At 18.3% G+C, this 22,796-nt stretch overlaps 5 protein-coding genes across 5 annotated transcripts; 3 read left to right on the forward strand and 2 right to left on the reverse strand.

Moving 5' to 3' along the window:
* Positions 1-756: 756 nt before the first annotated feature.
* Positions 757-2,073, reverse strand: PRELSG_0211100 (DNA binding protein, putative; the record flags this gene model as incomplete). The annotated part of the gene is made up of 1 exon (XM_028679899.1): positions 757-2,073. One exon carries the CDS (start codon positions 2,071-2,073, stop codon positions 757-759), a length of 1,317 nt encoding a protein of 438 aa, XP_028535572.1.
* Positions 2,074-3,092: 1,019 nt separating this feature from the next.
* Positions 3,093-5,620, forward strand: PRELSG_0211200 (conserved Plasmodium protein, unknown function; the record flags this gene model as incomplete). The annotated part of the gene is made up of 2 exons (XM_028679900.1): positions 3,093-4,332; positions 4,560-5,620. The coding sequence occupies 2 exons, from the start codon at positions 3,093-3,095 to the stop codon at positions 5,618-5,620; spliced, it is 2,301 nt and encodes a 766-aa protein (XP_028535573.1).
* A 1,486-nt stretch (positions 5,621-7,106) lies between these two features.
* On the reverse strand, positions 7,107-13,175 carry PRELSG_0211300 (asparagine-rich antigen, putative; the record flags this gene model as incomplete). The annotated part of the gene is made up of 1 exon (XM_028679901.1): positions 7,107-13,175. The coding sequence occupies one exon, from the start codon at positions 13,173-13,175 to the stop codon at positions 7,107-7,109; it is 6,069 nt and encodes a 2,022-aa protein (XP_028535574.1).
* Positions 13,176-16,973: 3,798 nt separating this feature from the next.
* Positions 16,974-20,929, forward strand: PRELSG_0211400 (conserved Plasmodium protein, unknown function; the record flags this gene model as incomplete). Its single annotated transcript, XM_028679902.1, has 3 exons — positions 16,974-17,116; positions 17,486-19,680; positions 19,824-20,929. 3 exons carry the CDS (start codon positions 16,974-16,976, stop codon positions 20,927-20,929), a joined length of 3,444 nt encoding a protein of 1,147 aa, XP_028535575.1.
* Positions 20,930-21,718: 789 nt separating this feature from the next.
* Positions 21,719-22,702, forward strand: PRELSG_0211500 (conserved Plasmodium protein, unknown function; the record flags this gene model as incomplete). The annotated part of the gene is made up of 1 exon (XM_028679903.1): positions 21,719-22,702. The coding sequence occupies one exon, from the start codon at positions 21,719-21,721 to the stop codon at positions 22,700-22,702; it is 984 nt and encodes a 327-aa protein (XP_028535576.1).
* Positions 22,703-22,796: the final 94 nt, after the last annotated feature.

Raw genomic sequence — 22,796 nt, forward strand, 5'->3', positions numbered from 1 at the left:
TTTAACATGATTTATGTAAATATAAATACAAATGTATAGAGAGATCGAAAAGAAAAAACAAAATTAAAAAAAAAATTTTATTTGTTTTTTTTACTTTATTTTTTTTTTTTTTTTTTTTTTTGTAATAAACTTTATGAATTGAATGCTCATAAAGTGTTTATATTTACATAAAAATTTTATCTTACAAAATAAATCTTTTAAAATATATTAAAGGGATATTTAAATTTTTTATCGTTACATTTTCTATGTAGAAACCAAATAAAATATTAAGAATTATATTTATTTATTTATTTATTTATTTTTTAATTTTTTTGTCATTTTTAATTTTCATTGATTTTATTTATAGAATATATTATTAAAAAATAGAAAAATATGTTATCAATAATTTTTCATATTTCAGTATATCACCTTAGAAATAATATAATATTTTATTTTAAAAATTAAAAAAAAATTTTTTAATATAGTCTTTAAAATAATTACTTTTACGAATAAATGATGTAAAAAAAAAAAAAAAAAGAATAAATAACCAGTGAAAGTATTTCACTTTAAAGTTTTTGAATTTATATAAAAGAAATTACTAAAAAAAATTAAATTAAAAATATTAGGTAATATATATAATGCTATGCAAATAAAAATATTAAAAAAAAGAATAAAAAAACTTAATTAAGAATATTAAATATTGTAATATATTATATAAAACAGACAAAAAATATAAAATATGATGAATTAAAATAAATAATATAAAGTTAAACAAAATTACAACATTTTGTTATCAATATAATTTAAAATTAATTTACAGCAATTTATTTCATCGTCATAATTAAAAGAGGAAAGCTTAATTAAATAATTATTTTTTTCTATATGTTTTAAATACAAAACATTCTTATAGGAATTATTAGAAAAAACCATTTCTTCAAAAAAAGTAATATTATTTAATTTAGAACACTTCATATTTATTTCATTTTTCAAATTATTAATTATGTTTGACTTATTCTTTTCCACATATTCATAACCTTTTTTTGTTTCTTTCTTTTTTTCATTAGAATCATCATCATTTGAGATTAACTCTTTACTTTTCATTTTACGATTCTTGTTATCATCATTCATATTTTCATTATTTATTTTTATTTCTCCCTTATTTGTCTTAATACAATTCTTATTTTCATTAACATTAGTTGCATCCAATGCATTCCTTTTCATATCAACTGAATCATTTTCGATATTTATATTAATAAATTTAGATATATCAATCTTATTTTGACTTTTTAAAATCATATATATTTCTCTAGAAGCATATGCATCAAGTGCAGCATAAAGAATTTGATCTTCAATAAGATTATCACTTAACCAATTTGATAACCTAAGATTTTTGTCAAGAAACTTTTTTAAATATATTTTAACTAAAGATTGCAGAGAAGGTGGATAAATAAAATTTTCTATAGAATAGTTATATAAGTCAAAAACATTTTTTATTTCAATATTATTAGATAGAAACATATCTTTGTCATTTTTAATGTCATGACAAACTTTTATTATTTTATCATTTTCAAGAATTTCTTTAACAGAAAGAGGTATTTTTCCTTTTAATTTATTAATATTAAAAACAAAGCAAATATCGTTAGAACTTAATTGAATTAAACATAACTTTTTATTTTCCTTATTTATATTTTCACTATTTTTTTTTTTTTTAAAGACATTTATTTTATTGACATTTTTATTATTTTTATATGTAATAGTTAAATTATTAGAATATTTTTTTTCTAATAATTTATTAGGTTCTTTTAAATTATTTAAAATGTTTCTTTCAGATATTTTATTAATTAAAGAATTATTTTTTTCAGTATTATTTATAAACTTTGTGTTAGAATTATTTATATCAATAACAAATTCGGTATCAAATCCAATAATATCAGTTTTCAAATATTTTATGATATTTTTTTCATATTTCGCAATATTTTCTCGATTAACATAAATTACAATTCCTGTAAACTTCAAAGGATTAAAATAGTCACTAATTTTATTGCTGTAATAACGATTTGAGCTTTTGTAAAATTTGTTTACACTTCTGAACATTTTTTTATATATAATATTTCTGCATTTTATATAAAACAAAAAATGATAACAAAAAGTCAAAACCATATATAAAAGTATTAAGTCAATCATATAAATATGATTATAAATGTACTTGTATTAATCATTTTATTAAAAAAAGTGTATTTTAATATAGAAAAAAAAAAAGAGAAAAAAAAGATAAAAAAGAAAAATGTATATATGACTATTCATATACAAAATATACAAATGCATATGCTCAAAATAATTATTTTCATAAAAATAGAGAAAATAAAAAAAAATAAAAAAAAAATTTCTGCATATATATTATGCACATAGGAAAAATTTTTTTTTTTTTTTTTTTTTTCATAATTTGACAAAAAATATGGCTATTTATTAATATATTAAATATATAACAAAAAAAAAAAAAAAAAATATACATATATATATATATATATGAAATATTCTTAAAGAATTTATAAATAATTTTTATTTGGTTATTAAAAAAAAAAAAAGGAAAAGAAAAGGAAAATAAAAAATCATATCATCATTAATATTTTATTATAATGTGAACTATAATATTTTTATAAAAATGCGCCGATTCAAAATAAATATGTATGCATATAAAAATATATCTTTTTTAATGTAAATAAAAAAATGCACTATTTTGTATTTTGTATTTTTTTCTTTTTTTTTTATGAAATCATCTCATGCTATTTTTTTTTTTTATAACATGTTTTAACTTTTTTTTTTTTTCCCTTTTTCATAATTTTAAAAATATTTATTGAACTTTCTATTTATTCATATATATGTATATAGTTATTATATAAAAATGAGTGTGCGCACATTTCATATCTTGATTATTTTAAAAAACTATTTTTTATTTTAATTTTTTTATTTATAATTTTTTTACAATGTTATCACATTTGCATAAATAAAAAAAAAAGTTAAGACAATATCAAATTTTTTTTTTGGAATTTTTTTTTTTTTTACATTCATTTATATGAATTTCTAATTTAAAATTTTTTTTTAATGATTAAGTTATGAATGATTCAAATAATTTGTTTTTGAATAAAAGTTACATATGTAATAAACAAAATATGTCTTCTGAAAATAATTATTTTTATAATATGAATTTAAGTATTCATAAAATTTTTAATTCTCGTTATAGTGTTCCATCAAAAATTAATGATGTTGATAAACCAATAATTAAAAAAAGAAGATGCACAGTTTCATACATGTGCGAAAAAGATATTCCTCATAAAAATAATCATGAATATTTAAATTATAACTTTAATAACTCTATCACGAAAAGAAGAAAGTATTCACCTAATATTTTACTATATAATAAATTTTCTCCTCTAAAAATCAGAAGAGAACTTAGAAATAGTGTTGATGAAAGTATAAAAAAAAGCGTTGCTATAAGATCTTTTGTAAACAAAAATATTAAAAGCAAAAATACCGAAAATTATGAACATAATGATAAAAATTACCTAGATAAAAGTAAAGCATACTATCTTAATAAATACCCTGAAAGAAATGATTCTGATTATTTTTATGATTTAAACAATTTAAAACTCCATTTGAGTAAAAATTTAAATGAAACATATATAATGAGTAATACAACGCAAAGTGATAATTATTTTAGAAATAAAAACAGAAATAGGGATAGTTTAAATACCCATAGGGATACTGCTCCTATTTATATGAATTCTGAATCTACCATTTCAAGTTTTAACTTTGAACGCGAGAATGAAAATAAGATTCCTAAAAAAAATATTGATAAAAGCACATGCATTGAATCATATCCAAATATACTCAAAAAAAAATATTCACATATATCGAATATTAATGAACAAAATAAGAAGCAAATTTCGAAGACTGAAGAAAGCATTAAAAAAGTCGTAGAATATCCTTTAAAAAGAAGACATAGCACTGAGTTTGCGAAAGAATACGAAAAATACAATTACTCAGATTCTCATTATCTTAATAAAAGATTTAAAAATAATGAAAAAATTTATAAAAATAAAATACGTAGGCATAGTGATACAACTAAATATAGCTCATGGAATGAACTATATTTGAGTGACATTAGACATGATGCCAATAGGAGTATTTTTGATTCTTCATTGTTATATGAGTATAATAAGAAAAATTTAGAAAATTCAAAAAATGAAAAAATAAATAAAATATGTGAAGAAAATGATTCAGATAATCCTTTATTTCATACATCTTTCTTTAAAAATACAGAAGAATTTGAAAATAATAATATAAAGCGTAAAGGTAATATCATTTACACATCATATATGTATGCATGTTTTTAAGTACTTATCATAAAATTATTATAAGCACGAGAAATAGAGTTAACTAAATAATTTATTATAATACAAAAAGAAAAAAATGATAAAATAAAATAAATAAATGTATATAGGATAATAAATAAATTCGTATATATGTATTTTATTCTTATTTTGTTTTATTTCATTTCATTTTTTTTTTTTTTTTGTTAGAAAAAATAGAACCATTAGATTCAAATGATGAAGATGATTATGTTCTTAAAAATGATGCGGAATATGTGTTTAGTAAAAGATTTTTTAAAGATATTTACTCCAATATACGAAGAAAAGGTGAATTAAACTTTATTGACGAATTATTAGAAGCAGATGAAGAATTTTATATTAGTACAAGCAAATTAAATAAAATAATTGAAAATGCGAAAAATAAAGAAATGAAATATCATTATATTGATAGGATGTTTTTATATAGACATGCAAAAAATGTTATAGATGATTCTGAATATGAAAAATATAAAAATAAGTGTAGATCGGAGTTTAGGTATCTTGATGTTCCATTTCCAAACTTAGGTGAAATTATGAACCTTCAACCTATAAGTGATTTAGATGAAATAGATGATACCGATGAATTTTATGATGCTGAAGTAAAGTTTCTTGAAAAATATTATTATAAATCTAATAAAGAAAAACAAGAAAATATCAATTTTCCAGATGAAAAAAAAATTACTGACAATAGTATAGTCTTAAGAAAAAGAAAATTATCTATCACAGACAATGAATCAACAGAAGACTTGTCCATTTTAGATAAGAGAGAAAAATTAATGTGCTTAATGAATAAAATGAAAAGAGAAAAAGATTCTTTCTTTGATAATATATTAGATGCGCCAGATTTCTCAAAATTACTCGAACCAGTATTTTCATTAAATGAAAGTTTTCTACTATCACATCAACTATTTAATGTGCAATATGCTGCTCAACTAGGCCCTGTTGTTTATCTTATAAAAACTGAAGATGAAAAATATATATATAGAGCTATTGAAGTTAGTAGATTATTCGAAGAAAAAGTGAAATCAATTCTTGATAATCAAAAAGTTAGTTCAGGTGCGAAAGAAAGAAATGAAGCTTTTGAATGTTTTTCTAATGACAAATACCCATTTCTACATGAATTAGACGTAAAATACTATCTTCGCATTCCTATGAGTACAGGATGGAATCATTTTGGATATTTGAAGAATCAAAATAATGTTCTTTTTTTTAGAAGACCAAAAAATATTTAAAGAATAACACAAAATATATATATATATGTATATATATATATTTTACTTTTTGTTCAAAATATATTTAAAATAAATATTTTTATAATTGTAATTATTCAATCATTATAAAATCATTTAAATATATATATATTTGAATGAGTATGTATATTATTTCTGTTTTACTCAACTTTTATTTATTACTAAAATAGTAGAAACATAAATTATAAATTTTTAATTATGTTTTTTTTTTTTTTATTCATAAAAAATATACTTTTGTATATAGTCTAAAGTTTCAGTTTTCTATTTTTTTTTTTAAATATGCATTATAAAGGAATATATATATATATATAATATTTATATAAGAATTTGTATTATATCATCTATAAAATTTTTTAAATTTATTGCATAATTCATTTATAAAGAATACATATATAATTAATATACGTATATTATATATAAAATTACTAACTGGCTATTTATTTGTGTAATTTATTTATAATTGTTTTATCTAATTTTTTTTAATTGTTATATAGGTAAATTAGGAAACAATTTTTTTTTATACACCATTTTGTTGTTATATATTTTCTGTTTATTAAACAATAAGAAAACAACAAAATTTAATATAGAAAAGCACTAGGAAACATTTCAAATTATTAAATATAAATTTTCAATTTTTAATATAAATTGATTTTTTAATGTTTTTACCATTTATATCTATTTTTTAATTAAAAGGCAATTTCTAAATTGGAAAAATTTATAAAAAAAAAAAAAACAGATAAATAAATAATGAAATAAAAGTTTAAATAATTTTTTGAAAAGTAATAATATAATTATTTGAAATTCAAAATTTACATATAAATATTGACGAATTATATTTAATATTTTTATGATGTTATGTCATCAGTATAAGCAATAAAATATATTAACAAGGATCATTTATGTTATTTTTATTCTTTTAAAATATTAATTAAAATTAATAATGAAAATGTGTATTAGTTTAAAATGAAAAAAAAAAAAAATAAAAGCCAGAAGCATATTATTTTAAAATAATTTTTTATTTTATTTTTTTATCAAATAAAACAATTATATACAAAAGTAAAACTAAAACAATGAAAAAAAAAGGAATTTAAGATTTTAATGAAAAAAAAAAAAAAAAAAATATAAATAAGAAATGAAACTGAATTGAAAAGGAAGTTTTTTTTAATTATATCTTAAATTATCACATTAATTGCATATATTTTTTAAATTATTAAGAATATATTAAAAAAAAAAAGGAAAATAAAATTAAGAAACAAGAATTATGCATATTTTATTTATTGTATTTTTTAATTTAATTAATAAATGATGCATAATACACCATTTTTTTCTCTCTCTTTTGTTATAGAAACAAAAGTGAATTATTAATATAAACTATTTGTATGTTTTTTTACGTTTTTTTGTAATTACTCAAGAATACAATCTTATCGTTTCCGTTTTTGTTATTCCTGCTTATTTTGTTGTAATTACTTTAAATATTTTTATCGAAATTATTTTTACTGTAGTTATTTTTATTATAATTATTAGCTTTATCATATTCATAAGAATTATAATAATTCTCGTTTTTAGTATTGTTTGAGTGCATATTAGTTTGAGGATAAACATAGAATTTATCATTTGTAATAGAATTATTTGTATATGTTTCATTACTGAATAAAATATAATCATTATTACTATTTGTTAAATCGTTTTTATTATTACTATTATGTGAATTACATACTATTTTATTATTATATGCATAATAATTATTCTTAAAAACTTTTCTATTATAATTATAATTATAATTATTATTATCTTTTTCATTGTCTTTATATATATCATTATTATTAATGTGACCATAATCTATATCATATTCTCTTTTTATATTAGAGTTAACATTAATATCATTTTTTTTTGAAATATTATCATCTTTATTTTTTATAAAATTTTTAATATTGGCGTTAGAATAAAAGTCATTACTATATATTTTGTTATTTTTTTTAATGCTTTTTTTGGAATCATTTTTATCTAAATTTATTTCATCATTCATTTTTTCATAAGCTAAATAATTTTTATTATTTTTCTGTATTTTTTGAAAATTTAATTGATTTTGCGTTATATTATTTATTTCTATATCATAATTCTTTCTTACATTTTCATTTTTTAATTCATTATTTTCTTCACCTTGATGATTAATTTTGTATAAATGTTCAACCTCTTTGTTTAAAAAATTTTCTTCATTTCCTGCATTGGAAATAACTTTTTTTTTTTTGTTTTTTGAACTTTTATCGTTATTTGAAATATTCATAGAGTTGTCATTATCAAAATTCTTTTTTTTTTTTTTCCTTTCATCCTTATCATTTTTTAACTTATTTTTATCTTTTTTGTTAGTATATTCATCCAGATTTACTATTTCTTTTTTAAGAAAATAATCATTTGAATCCTTTTTTTTCTTTCTCTTAATTTCTTTTTCTTTTTCGTTTTTTGTAAACTTATTATTTCCTTCTTTTTTATTACCTTTATATTCCTCTTCATTTCTTTGATCTTTTTTTTTTAATTGGATTTGGTTTTTATTTTCTTTTTTTTCTTCATTTTCTATCGAATCATCTAGTAATTCATTTTTCTTTTTTTCCTTAATATCATTTGTTTCTTTTTCATTTTTTTCATTATATTTTTCCTTTTTCTCAGAATCACTTTTGAGAATTTCACTAGGATTAGACTTTACTAAAGCTAAACTAGCTTTATCCTTTTTTATTATGTTATCTTTTCTATTGTGTATTTTGTAAATATCATCATCTTTTTTTTCTATATCTTCATTATTATTTTTAAAGATTAATTCATTTTCTGAATTTGTACTGTATATAATGTTACCAGTTATATATTTTTTATTTATTTTTTGTTTCTGTATATTTGACGAAGAATTAAAATTTATATATTTTCTTTTTTCTTCGTAATTTTCATTATTATAATGAGGGATATTATAATTATTTATACTGTTAAAATTATTATTTTTATAATACATTTGTTTGTAATGGTAATTATTGTAATAGTTTACATAATTATTTGGAAATAAATTTTTTCTTTTTTTTTTTTTACCGTTACTATTATTACAAATATTTGTAATTTTTCCATCATTTAAATAATAACTACTTCCATTATACCCATTTCTCTTGATATAATATAAGTATTTTTTGCTATTGTTGCTTTTATTGTTACTTGCTGAATTCATGTTAAAATAATTGCTATTAATATTTATATTTTTATGATTATTGATATCATTATAATTAATCTTTGCGTTATCATTATTATAATTTCCATTACATGTTATTTGATTTATATTGAAATTAGAAGCATTAATAATACTGCCATTGACATCATTTATATAATAATGTTTTGAGTTAGCATTTATAGTTGAGCATATATCATCACTGTTACAATAATTATTATAATAATTATTATTCCTCCAATTATATGTTTCATTATTGTTGTAAAGGGAGTAATTTGGCGTATACGTTTTATTCATATTAGTGTCGTTATAATGAATATTTGTATTCATATAATTCGAATTATCATGATCAAACATATAAAAATCATTATTAGGATAGTTTCGATTCAAGTAAGGCATATTTTTGCACAAGTTTTTTTCGTTATAACTGTGAATTATATTTTTATCATAAACATTTCCATATTTTTTATACGTTAAATTATTATCATGATATAAATAATTTCGTGTTTCTAATTTCAAATTACCATTATTTGACACTTTATTTATATTATGTTTTAGATCATTATTCTCCGTTCTACTATTCAATGATTTATTAGAATTATCTCTATATGCATAAAGCTTATCATTGTTATTAGTATATATGTATTTATTCTTATTTATATCATTAATAATATGGTTATAGTTATTGCTGTTATTAACAATACTTGGGCATTTATTTACTTTCAATATATTTGAATTGTTTTTTATTTTAGAATGAGACTTATCAAAATTAGTATTAGATCGCTTTTGTGAACAACATTTTATTTTTCTATTGAAAGCATTAATAGGAAATAATTTTTGCTTGAATATGCAAAGAAAAGTGTTCTCTGCTTTCATGTTATAATCAGCATTATACATAGAATCACTATCATGATAATTGTAACAGGCCATATTAATTTCATCAGTTTTATTTTTTAATTTTGCATTTTTATTTAAATGGAAAGTATTATCTTTGCTCAATAAATTAATATCATAGTTTTCTAAAGAATTTATATTTTTTTCTAAATTTTTTTCCTTGTCATTTAGTATATGTTCATCCTCTTCATTATCACAGACTTCATTAATATGTGAGTTCTTTTTTAGTTTATTTTCACTAACTATATGTGTGTGAATATTTTGACTACAATAATAGTTGTCTTTCTTATTAACATACAGAGATTTATTTGAGTTAACATAATAATCTAATGAATCTTTTTCATCGTTAATTAAAATTTTTTTTAATATTTTTCGAAAACCTTCCATATTTATTGTTTGTTCGAATTTCAGCATATGCGGCTTTATCATAGAGATTTCAAGATCCTTAAAATTATTTTTTTTATAATGCATATTTTCTGATTTAGATCTATAATGATTATGAATCACTTTTTGACTTTTTTTTTTTTTTTTTTTTTCACTATGTGATATATAATCTTTTAATTCTTTATTGTCTATTACATTTTTATTTTTTTTATCTGGATTCATTTTTCCCTTTGAATTAATTTTAATTGGCTTCATATTTTTATTTTTTTTTTCATTACTTAGATTTGATTCATTTTTTAAGTTATCACTTGAACTTAAGCTTTTATTATAATTACCTACAGAATAGTCAGGTGCTAGCATAAGCGAATATTTATCACAGTTATAATTTTCTTTATAACTCCGAATTGTGCTATTTGAAGGAAATGTTACATTTTTGTTATTATTATCAACTCTTTCTACTAATTCACATTGAGTAACTTTTTTTTTCATGTCAGAAACTAGTTTATTTGTTGAACTAGACGAGATTGGAATTTGAGTGTCTGCATTATTAATATCATACATTTGGCATAAAAAAGTTTCATTATTTTGATTATTTGTATTATCTTCATTGTAATTTGAATTAATGCTTATTTTTCTTTTATTTTTAAATGAATTAATTTTAAGATTTGTGATATCTTTCTCATTTTTTGTTTGATATTTAATATTCTTTTTGTTAGAATTAGAAGAATCATTATTCTTGCTACATATATTATTTTTATTTAGATTGAGATTACAAGAATCATTAAAAAAATAATTATTTGCGTCATAATCTGAATTATTTCTTGTATAATTATCATTTAAATTGTTATTATTAAGATTATTGTCTTTAATAAAATTGTTTTCTACATTGTATATGTTGTTATAATTATTTGATATATTTTTTCTTATATTTACGTTTTCATTAAAATTTTTAAAATTCTCACAAAATTTTATGTTATCATCATTTTTTGTTTCTTCACAATCTAAATTTTTATCATATTGTATATTGTCATAACTTTTCATATTACAATTTTTAATTTTATCATTATTTAATATAACTTCACAATTTTCTACCTTATCATCATTCATTGTGTTAATATTACTTTTTATTTTTTCCTTACTTTTTATCTCATTTATATTACACTCCCTTCCTTGTTCCTTATTTTCCTTTAAATTATCACCTGTGTTTCGTTTAATTTTGTAGTCCCTAAATATATGACTTCTTTTGAAGTCATCATTCATATTATTATGCCTAAAAAACTTTTTTTTTGAATATTTGTAATTTGAATTTTGTATACTATAATAATTATTAAACGCTCCCTTCTTACTGATATCATTTTTATTAAATGTGTTCAGTGAATAAGTTTCTTTTGTAATCTTATTTTCTCCATGATTTGTATGAAGAAAACTTTGATGATTACTCATAGAATTACAATTTATATTATTATGTTGATTTATGTTATTACGCTTTTCATTTTTCATATTATTATAATTATTATTATTCTTAATAGTTTTGTGATTATTATTTTTATAGTAGTTAACTAATTTCTGATTATGCATATCATTATTTTTATCACTACCTTTGTTTTCATCTAATTTTTTATCAAAATTTTCTTTTATGGCATCTCTATTCATGTTATCAATACCTTTTTCTATATTATTTGTACTTTTTTTGCATATTGGAGTTTGTTCATATTTTATGTTTATCTTATTATAATTTATGTTTAGTTCCATATTCTCGTTAATACTTTTATCATTATTACTAAGATCGTATATGCTATGCTTATTTGTACTATTAAAGTCATTATTATTATTATTATACGAAGAATCATAATTATAATTAATATCATTACAATAACTATTATAATTATTATTATTAATATCATTGTCATTACTATTAATAGTATCATTGTTGCTATTATTAATGTCCACATAGTTAATATTGGTATTATCTTCATCATTATTAATATAGCTATTATTGTCATTATTACTAAAATTCGTGTTATTATTGTTATTCTTTTTAACATAACTGTTATTATTATTGTTTTCATTATTTATACTTTCATTATTCATTTTATTTATTTTTTTGTTGTAATTGATATTTTCACTTTTAATTAGATTATCATTAGAGTTTATATTAAAAGAATTACTATAATTATGACAGTTATTAATAACATTGCTATTTTTGTAGTTGAAGCTATTATTTCCCTTAGCATTATTGTTGTTATTGTAGTTACAACAACTAAAGTTAAAATAACTAGAGTTTTTATTATTCAATGAATTGTTAAAATATTGTGAATTGTTTTTATAGTTATTGTAATTGCGAAAGTAGTTTTTTTTCCTATTTTTTGATAAAAAATCGTCTTGAATGCTATTTGAAATCGTATCATCTTTTATATAACTATCATTTGTGTTATTTTTTGATATTACTAATTCCATAGATAATCTTTTATTGTTTCTACTAATTACTTTTTTATCATTTCTACTTGTGTTATTATTTGTTTTTATTTCATTGTTGTTACACTCCTTAACATTGTATAATTCATTTGCCACTACATTATTTTGACTTTTTTTTGATGATTCAGTAAGTTCTTTTGAAGTAAAATTCTTTTCAAGTGTATTAAATGCACTACAATTACTAGAACTATTATAGTTATTATTTTTTTTGCTGTATTTTATATAATCTCCATTATAGCATTTATTATTTTTGAAATTGTTAACTTTCCCTAAATACTCATAATTATTCTCATTACAATACATTTTATAATATTTATTATTCATATTTTGATTATTATACATTTTATTTTCATTATAATTCCCATTATTTGTAAAATTATATGAATAATTATTATAGTTTGAATTATTTGTTAATTTCGTCTGATTTTCTCTTAATAAGGATTTATAATTATTATTAGTACTTTTGTGATTTTTTCCTTTATTTATTTTCATGCAATTTTCTGCATTTTCAACATTACTTATACTATAAGATTCCTCCTTATTTTTAATATTCTTAATTTTTTTTGGTTTAACAGTATCCATAGTTTTTAATTTTATTTTAAAAACATACAAAATATAAAAATAGAGTAGTTATATACAAATAAAACAAATTTACAACACATATTATCTTTGTAAATTTTTTTAATGTAAATATATAAGTTTTTAATGTGGGTATGAAATATATGTAAATAATAATTTAAGTAGAATTTTTTTTTTTTATTAATGCTCGCAAAAATTTTTTAGTTTTATTTATAATGCAAATATGTGTATGTATTTATATATGTATTTATGCATAATTTCTTAGTTGAAAAGATAGTCTATCTAATTAGCAATTTAAACATTTAATTAATCTAAATAATAATTTTTTTTTATTTTTAATTATTTCTTTAAGATTTAAAGAAAAATATATTTTAAATTCAAATAAATTCTGCAAAAAAAAAAAAAAAAATTTATAAGTATATATTTATAAATATTGATATATTTATATACATATATGAATATATGCATATAAATATGTATAAATATATATATATATATATATATATATATATATATATATATTACATTAAGTATATGTTAAAAAAAATAGTGATATAATAAATATATAAAAACGTAAAAATATATCACAAAATATATTTAGGAAACATGGATATATATAATGTATTATATTTATTTGTATATATTTTTTTTTAGCATTTTCAATATGTGCCATTCTTTCTACAAATGTTCCTACTTTTCGTGGACATGCTACAAAAAAATTTAACATATATATATTAAATATAATGATTAAATAACTTTGCAATTAATTTTTTATTAAATGCTCATTTTTATGTATTATTATACACATATATATGTGTACTAAAGTATAAAAACGTATTTATATGCATAATTCAAGTATGGAAAATATATTTAGTACATCTAATTATAAAAATAAAAGATGTATTAATAAAAAAAATATATATATATCAGAACATGCATAAACATACACATAGAAAAAAAAGCGGAAAATGAAATATTCTTGGCATACTCAAAAATAATGAAAAAAAAAAGTTGACAAAACGTTTTTTTTTATAAGGTTAAGGTAATTCATTATAGTTCAAATATAAATACGATAAAAAAAAAAAAAAAATAAAAAAATAAAGAAATAGATGAAAATTTTATTTATCGAACAAATAATGTTTTGTAATTAAATTATTATTATTCTATTTTATCATTTTCTTTCTTTCATATTTTCATGTATTCCTCATTATTCTGTAATATTCAATGCAACAATTAATTTATTAAATCCAAAAAAAATACATAATTTAAAAATCAAAAAAATATGATAACAATAAATATGATTATATAAAATTTAATTATATTTATGAAAAAAAAAAAAAAATAAAAATAAAATAAAATAAAAGATATATAAATTTAAAGTAATGAATATGACAATTTTGCATAACTCGATTTTTCGATAACAAAAAATAACATAAAGAGCAATATGAAATTCAAGAATTATTCATATGCAAAAACACAAAATACTTGTATTAAGAGAAATAAATAATATTTATGTAAATGGACTATAATAGATAAAGTAGTACAAACATTTGTAAATATTATATTTTTGGTAATTTTGTAAAATGTTGTTCAATGTCAAGTATCTTTGAGTAAAAACATAAAAATTATGTTAATCTTTGAAGTCCAAAAATAAACCTGTATGAGATGCATAAAAAAAAAATTTTTAGAGAATCTCATATTTGCATTGAAATGAACATTTTATAGTTCATATAATTATGTAATATAAATGGTAGATTCAAATTTTCTTTAAGTAAAATTATACTTTTTATTTTTTTTTTCTATAGTAAATATACATGTTTTCTGAATGTTCAGATTTTTTTCAGAATTTATTCATAAATCTAGCGATAAAATTAATGTTTTACACATATGTATATATTCATATTCATTTGCAAATACTCCTTAATAAAACTTTTCCAACTTGGAAAAATTTATTTTTATCCACATGAAAAGCCAACATATTTTTGAGCTCTGTTTTAATTATTTAATTATTTTAATATCATTTCATTTTTTATAGCATGCAAATATGTGTATATATATATATATATATATATATATATATAAATTCTTTTTTTTTTATATTAAAGGCTATTTTTTATTCCACATTTCCAAAAGTTATTTTAATTAGTTCTCCATTTTCCATATATCTAATATAAAAATATTAATCATTTTATTTCCTCATAGGTTTTATATTAATGTTTATTTGTAATTTTTATTCTATTTATTTGAAATTATTTTGCTCAAAATTCAATTTTAAATCCTTAATTTATTAAAATAAAATTTTTATTAAAGCTTATAAAATCATTTTATAAAAGTAAATATAAAAAGTATACAACTTCTATTTATTAATGTTATTTCTTATGCTTTTATATCCATGTAAATTCATAGATAAAAGGGGAAGGATAAATAAATTGTAAATATTATCATATGTAAATTCTTTCATTTCATAAGATTAATAAGAATACATTTTTTATTTACAATTTATTTAGGTGCTTTTTCTATAATATGCTATAAACAAAAAATGATTAGTAATGTTGTAAATGAATAAAAAATAAAAAAAATTTGATTTAAAAATTATTTTTGACAAAAAATTTCACATGAAACCTTATCATTTATTTTATAAAAGAGAATGGAAAAATATTTAAAAATAACATTTAGTACTACTTATTTCATTTTCATGTAAATACATTTTAAGTTGCACCTAAGAATTCAAATAAAAGATTAAGCTACTATAGTGAAAAATTCAACAAATATAAAAAAAAATTCAGAAGAATTTTAGAAGCTATCAATATCATTAATTAAATTAAAATAAATATCAATAGTTAATCACGTCTCGATCATTTTAAATTGTATTTGTTCTTTATTGTAATGAAAACTTAAAATATATATTTTATATAATAATAATAAAGATATTTTGTAATAACTAAAAATTACACACATAAAAAAAAAAAAAAAAATTAGAAAAAATCTTTTAATTAATTCTTCAATAAAACAGAAGACATATCTATAATTTAATTACTGATTTTTATGAGCACTAACTAAAAAACCTATCCTACCATTCACTTTTTAAAGAAATCAAAGGAAATACATTGAATTTCAATTTGGTGTTATTTTTAAAAACTTTTTTATTTATTATACAATTAAAAGGTTTTAAAACATATAGATAATTTTTAGTATGAGGTTTATAATCATAGGATGAATTTCTATATATAATGCAAGGATTTCAAGAATAATACCATTTAAAAAAAAAAAAAATGGCAATACTGTTTTTATATAAGTTATGCATATTATAATAAAAAAAAAAAAAAATAAAAAAAAAAAATTATAGAAGAGATATAAACATAAAAAATAGATTTAAATTATATAAATAATAAAAAAAAATAATAATAAAATAAAATAAATAAATAAAAATAAGAGTATAAATAAAAATAGGAATAAAAATAAAGAAAAAGAAAAATGTAATAAAAAGATATACAATAAAAAAGAAAAATATATATATATATATATTACAATAAAAATAATGCGTATATTATTAAAAAAAAATAGTAATTAAAAATGATAAAAAAAGAAAAAATGAAACAAAACAAAAATCAGATCTTTTCATGAAAGAAAAAAAAATTAAATTAGAATTTTGTTTATGTCAAATAAAATATATAATAATTTATATTTTTAATAAGCAATTAGAATATGATTTTGTAATTAAAATACATTAGGAATTAAACGAGAAAAAACAGAAGAATCACCTACTTTTCTTTTTATGATTCAGAGGAAATAAACATAAAAATGAATCATATTTTTACATTTGAGACAAATTTAAATGATATATTTACAGGCGATGATGTTAAAAACTCTGAAAAAAATTGTGATTATTGTATAAAAAGGAAAAGAATATGTAAATGTGATACTATAAAAAAAGAATTAGGAAGGTAAAAAAAAGAATAAATTATAATAAAAAAATAAATACATATAACATTGTAAAAGGCTATCAAAACTTTTAAGAAAAACATAATTTAAATTAAAAATTATTTAAAGTGTATATAGAAATGTATTTTATTTTATTTTTTTTTTTTTGTTTTTATTTTTAAATAAGTTGTTATTTATTTTTTTACACATTATACATGCATATATATATATATATATATATGAAGAGAGAAAGAGAAAGATAATGAGAAAAATATAAAAAAAAATTTATATTTTATATAATTTAATATTATTCTTAAAAGTATTTTGTCAAAAAATTATAAAATGTTTTATATTTTATAATTTATCAAAAAAAAAATAAACATTTTTTACAGTGAAAAAAAAAAGGATTTAGAAGAATTTTCTGATCTTAAAAAATATTATAATGAAATATGTGAAAAAATTGTAGATAAATATAAAGATGTCGTAAATCGCTTTGAGTATGACAAAGAAATAGTTAGGTATATAAAGAAAAATAGAATAAATAATGAAATAGAAAATGAAGATTGGTTGTATTTTTATGAATTATTAAAGGATCGCAAAGTATTAGAAAGGTGCATTGACACAAAGAGTAATAAAGAGTTAGTATTATTTAATAGCTTTCATTTAGATGAAGAAGCAAATTTTATAAGTTGTTTAAATTATTATATCAAGGTGAATAAATATAATAATGTGAATCATAACTGGATGGGAATGAGCGAAAACCCATTTAGTGAATATGTAAATAATAATGAAATTCTTTTTCAATTTTGTGACAATAGAGAAAATCAAGATGATAATAAAAAAAATTGTTCGCATATAAATATACCCTCAAATATAGAAGAAAAGGAAAATATGGATATTTCATTAGGGTATAAAAAGTTTTACCCTTTGTATTATTTATTATATATACAAGATAATGAAAAATGGATATCAGGAATAAATAATTCAGGTAATATCCTTCATTTAGAAAATATTGACTATATATGGAATAAGACAGTAAGAGAAAATAATAAAATAAAACTTTTTCATTTAATAACTTCAAATAGTGTAAAAATGGATAATACTGATTATAAATTAAAAAAAAGAAATGAAAATTTAACAACAGAAAACATAGAAATTGATAAGATTCTATGTGTGAGTCAACTAGTATGTGCTTTAGGTATGTTAAATATTGGAGGGTTTTTTATTATAAAAGTTAAATTGTCTTTTGATAATTTTCTTTTATCTGTATTTTCAATTTTATCCATTTGCTTTAAAAAATTAGAAGTGTATAGACCCTCTTGCTGTTACTTAAGGAATGTAGTATTTTTAATAGGTATCCATTTTAATGGTATTACATCTATATTTCTATCTAGTTTAAATAATTGGGTTCAATCAGCACAAAAAGAGATAACATATTTTTATGATAATAAAAATAAAGATAACAGAAATGAGTATTCTGATATAAATAAAACCACAAATTATTTAAATAGTAATATAATACCTAGAAAATGGATAAAAAATAGTTTTTTTCAAGAATACAAAAATTGTATTAAGCATTTTATTGATTATCAAATTTATTACTTAAAAAAATGCATAAATGTTTCTAACACCAATTTGATTAAAAAAAATATTGAAAATACAAAAAATACATACATTTCCAAATTTTTTGAAGAAAATAAAATAATGGAGATTAAAAGAAAAGATAAATTATTACATAAATTAGTTAATATATATGAAGATAAAGAATTATTATATCAGTACGATCAAACAGAAAATGAAAATGATTTGTTAAGTAAGAAGGATAGAGAAAATAATTCTGAAAGTTGTGATTCATGCTATACCTGCAGCGAAATTATATATAGTAATAAAAAAATATCCAAAATAAAAAACATAGTATTTCATATTGAAAATAAGAAAGCATATTTTGAAAATATTTATAAAAAAAATTTAGATTGCAATAATAATGTAAAAAGGTATAGTAAACAAATTGCAACTCTTCTAAAAAAAATAAAATACAAAAATAAAAAAGAAAATCCAGGAAAGAAAGAATTATTTCAATTAGATAAAGAAATACTGAAAGAAAGGGTATTTGCTTTAGAAAAAAGCTCTTTTTTAAAAGAAGAAAATGAATTTCAATTTTTATTACAAAAACAAGCATATTTAAATAATAGAAATTGGTTTAAGACTTATTTACAAAACGATATATCAAATTTTGAGAAACCTTTTTATTTAAAAAAAAGCATTTTTAGAGATATTTTAAAATGCAGGTATTATTTGTATTATAATAATTGTGATATACACATAAATAGTTTAAAACAAATATTGAAACAATACGAACCATTGAGCATTAGATATATAAATTATGAATTATACTGTAATGTTATTGATTGCTTATTTGTTTTAAAAAACTGTGCTAATTGTGATATTTTTAAGGATTCTAAATTTTTAGAAAATTTCTTAGTTATAAGTGCAGAAAGCATTATGTATAATTTTTTTTCAAAATTTGAAAATGGTTATTATGTTTCATTAGAAAATGAAAACTCAAATAACAATCCAATAGAATATGGTATCTAAAATATATAAATAAATGTTCACATATATATATATATACAAAATAAAAATAGTATTTATTTTTGATATTTACATGTAAAAATATATAAAAATAATTAATTATAAAATATTTATGTGATTTTATTTTATTTTTTGTAGTAACTGATGAACATAGAAAAAGCCGTGTTTCTTTTATTAGTGTTGAAAAATTATATGAAACAAGAAAGCCATATAAAATTTTTAGTGAATTATTAATAAATAAATTAAAAAAAAAAAATATTTGTTCTCTTATATATATAGACTTAAATACTATTTTTCCTAATTTTGTACACTTAGTTCAGAAGGAATTAAAAATAAAAAATTATTTTGTTGCTAGTTTAATTATAGCTTTTAATTATTTAATGAAAAGCGGTAATATGATTTTGCGTTTAAGTAGTGTACTTACATTTTTTACTGCTGGTTTAATATATATTTTATTTTGCTCATTTGAGAAAATAGAATTTTTCTTACCTCCTTCTTGTGACGATATAAATTTAGATTTTTATATTTATTGTTATAATTTTAATGAAAATTATGTTTATCGTCATTATATTCAATATATATGGGATGTTATAATATGCAATAAGTATTTGGATGAGAAAAATTTTAATAAAGAAGATAACAAAAAAGGAGGAATGAAAGAAAAGAAAAGAAATTGTGATATATATTTTTCTACACCTATATATTTTATTATGAATAAATATTTTGTTTTACTTTTAAAAAAATTTAATTCTTTTTATTTTAAACATCATATAAATATATGTTTGAATTTTATGAAAGAACCAAAATACTTTTATCATAATAAAGCATTAATAAAATGCTTGCTAACTCATTTTTTTAAAGCATATGTTATTCAAAACAAAAGTTTTAGAAATGTATATAGGTCTATTATTATTAATTCTGATGAATTTGATGAAAGAAAAGATGAAACCGAAGATGATGAAATAGAAGACAGTGATGATGAAAAAAATGAAAAAAGTGAGGATGAAAAGGAATTAAATGACCCAAAAGAAAATGAAGGGGAAATTAGAAGTGAAAATAATAATGAAAAAGAAATTTCAAGAAGTGGTCATTTTAAAAGTTTATTTGATTTAAAAGAGAATGAAAAAGATAGAGAAAATATATATGAAAATTCATCTAGTGACTCAAATTATTCAATTGTTTATGAATATAAAAATGTTCCGAGTGAAATATCTATATCAGAAACTGTTTGGGAAAGCTCTTAATACATTGAAAAATAAAAAAAATTTCCATATTTTTAATTTAAATTCAAATTTTTTTTTTCTTTAATACTTTTAATAAATTTAAATATATCATTAATTTTTAAATAATCTATTTTTTATTCCATTTTTTTATTATTTTATTCTTTATCATTTTTAAAATTATTTTATTTTAATTTTTTGTTTTTTCTTTAACTTTTAAAAGAAGCATTAACATTATATGCAATTTCCCAAAAAAAAAAAAATAAAATAAAATAATAATAATAAAATTTATAAGAAAAAAAATTAAGATTTAAAAAAACAACCTTATATAAATACAGTTTTCTTTATAGAAATGATAAAAAATTGGAATAACAAAATTAAAAATATTATTAATTCATATAACACATATATATATCCTTTAGATTCTTAAAAAAAAAAAAAAATAAAATAATAATAAATATTATATTAATTTTTTGGAATTTAAATTCTTTTCCGTTTTTGTATATTTTACATATATTCATTTTTTTTTTTTTTATTCAATTTATTTTATTGTAACATCTTTTAATTTTACATATGTTATTAACTCAAATTTTTTATATTTTTAATGTTAATTTTTCTTTTCGTTTTGTTCCTTTTATTTTTTTTTATTCTTAACTTTTTCTATTAACGTATATTTTCATTGAATTTATATATATATATTTTTTGCTGTTGAATTTATATTTTCATTATTTCTTAAATTTTAATAATTATTATATATTCTACGTTTTATTTGCTTATTATTTTTTTTTTTTTTATCTAAATTTAAATATATTAATGGCAATCAGTTTATGTAGAATATTACTAAGAAATAAAAGGACAAACTTTGAAAAAAAGAAATATATAATTTCCGAATTAGATAATAAATTAAATGAATCAGGAGAAGAAAATGTATATGATCCTCCTTTAAAAGAAAAAGATAATCTTCCTTCTTATATGCAACCATCAGAAAATAATAGAAGTTGGTCAGAAGAATGGAGAGACAAAGAATTAAAAAAAGAACACAAAAAATATAATTTTTCACTTTCAGATAACTATGCATATAATGTCCCATATAATTATAAAATAGTCATTCCTACAAAAAAGAATGTGAAGGATGAAAAAAATATAAAAGAAGAATATAGTCGAGATGTTAGTGATAATATATCCTATACTGATTTCTGTGAATTTCGAAATCCTTCATTATCTACTTTTGATAATTATAGATACTGGCAAGATAGCGGTTTTAAAAAGTTTCTTAATCGTATTTTTCCAATTAAAATTCCTGAACATAAAAAAATTGATCCTTTATTAAGAGAATACATATATTTTTTGCACTCATTTGATCCATATAGATTCACATTTAAAAAATTAAGTGAAAGATATTTCTTTTCAGAAAATACAATAAGATTAATATATAAAGAAGAAAGTGTAAAAAGGTTTTTAGTCGAAAATCAATTATGTGATGATAAAACAAAGAGAATAACTAAAAAAGAAGCTATAATGAAAATTAAGGAATTAATATACTCCAAAAAAATTGGATATAAAGAAATTGGTGATTATGAAAATATAAAAAATGAAGATGATGAATTTGTTGGTTATAAAAATACCTTTGATCAAATAAATAGACAAGTTATCCAAGTAGAATCTATTTCTTCTTTTCCTTTACCTCATAGAAGGGATCCTGTACCGAAAAGAGTAGATATTGATATGCCAGTTTATAATTCAGCAAACGTAAAAATTATGAATTGGATAAATCCAAATGATAAAGTTATATTCTAACAAATATGTTTTTGTATATTATAAATAATTTTCATTTGTATATTTTATTTTTATTTTAAACTTTTTTTCTTTTTCTATAGTATAAATTTTATTT

This window comes from Plasmodium relictum, assembly GCF_900005765.1.
Source record: "Plasmodium relictum strain SGS1 genome assembly, chromosome: 2".
Taxonomy (NCBI): Eukaryota; Apicomplexa; class Aconoidasida; order Haemosporida; family Plasmodiidae; genus Plasmodium; species Plasmodium relictum.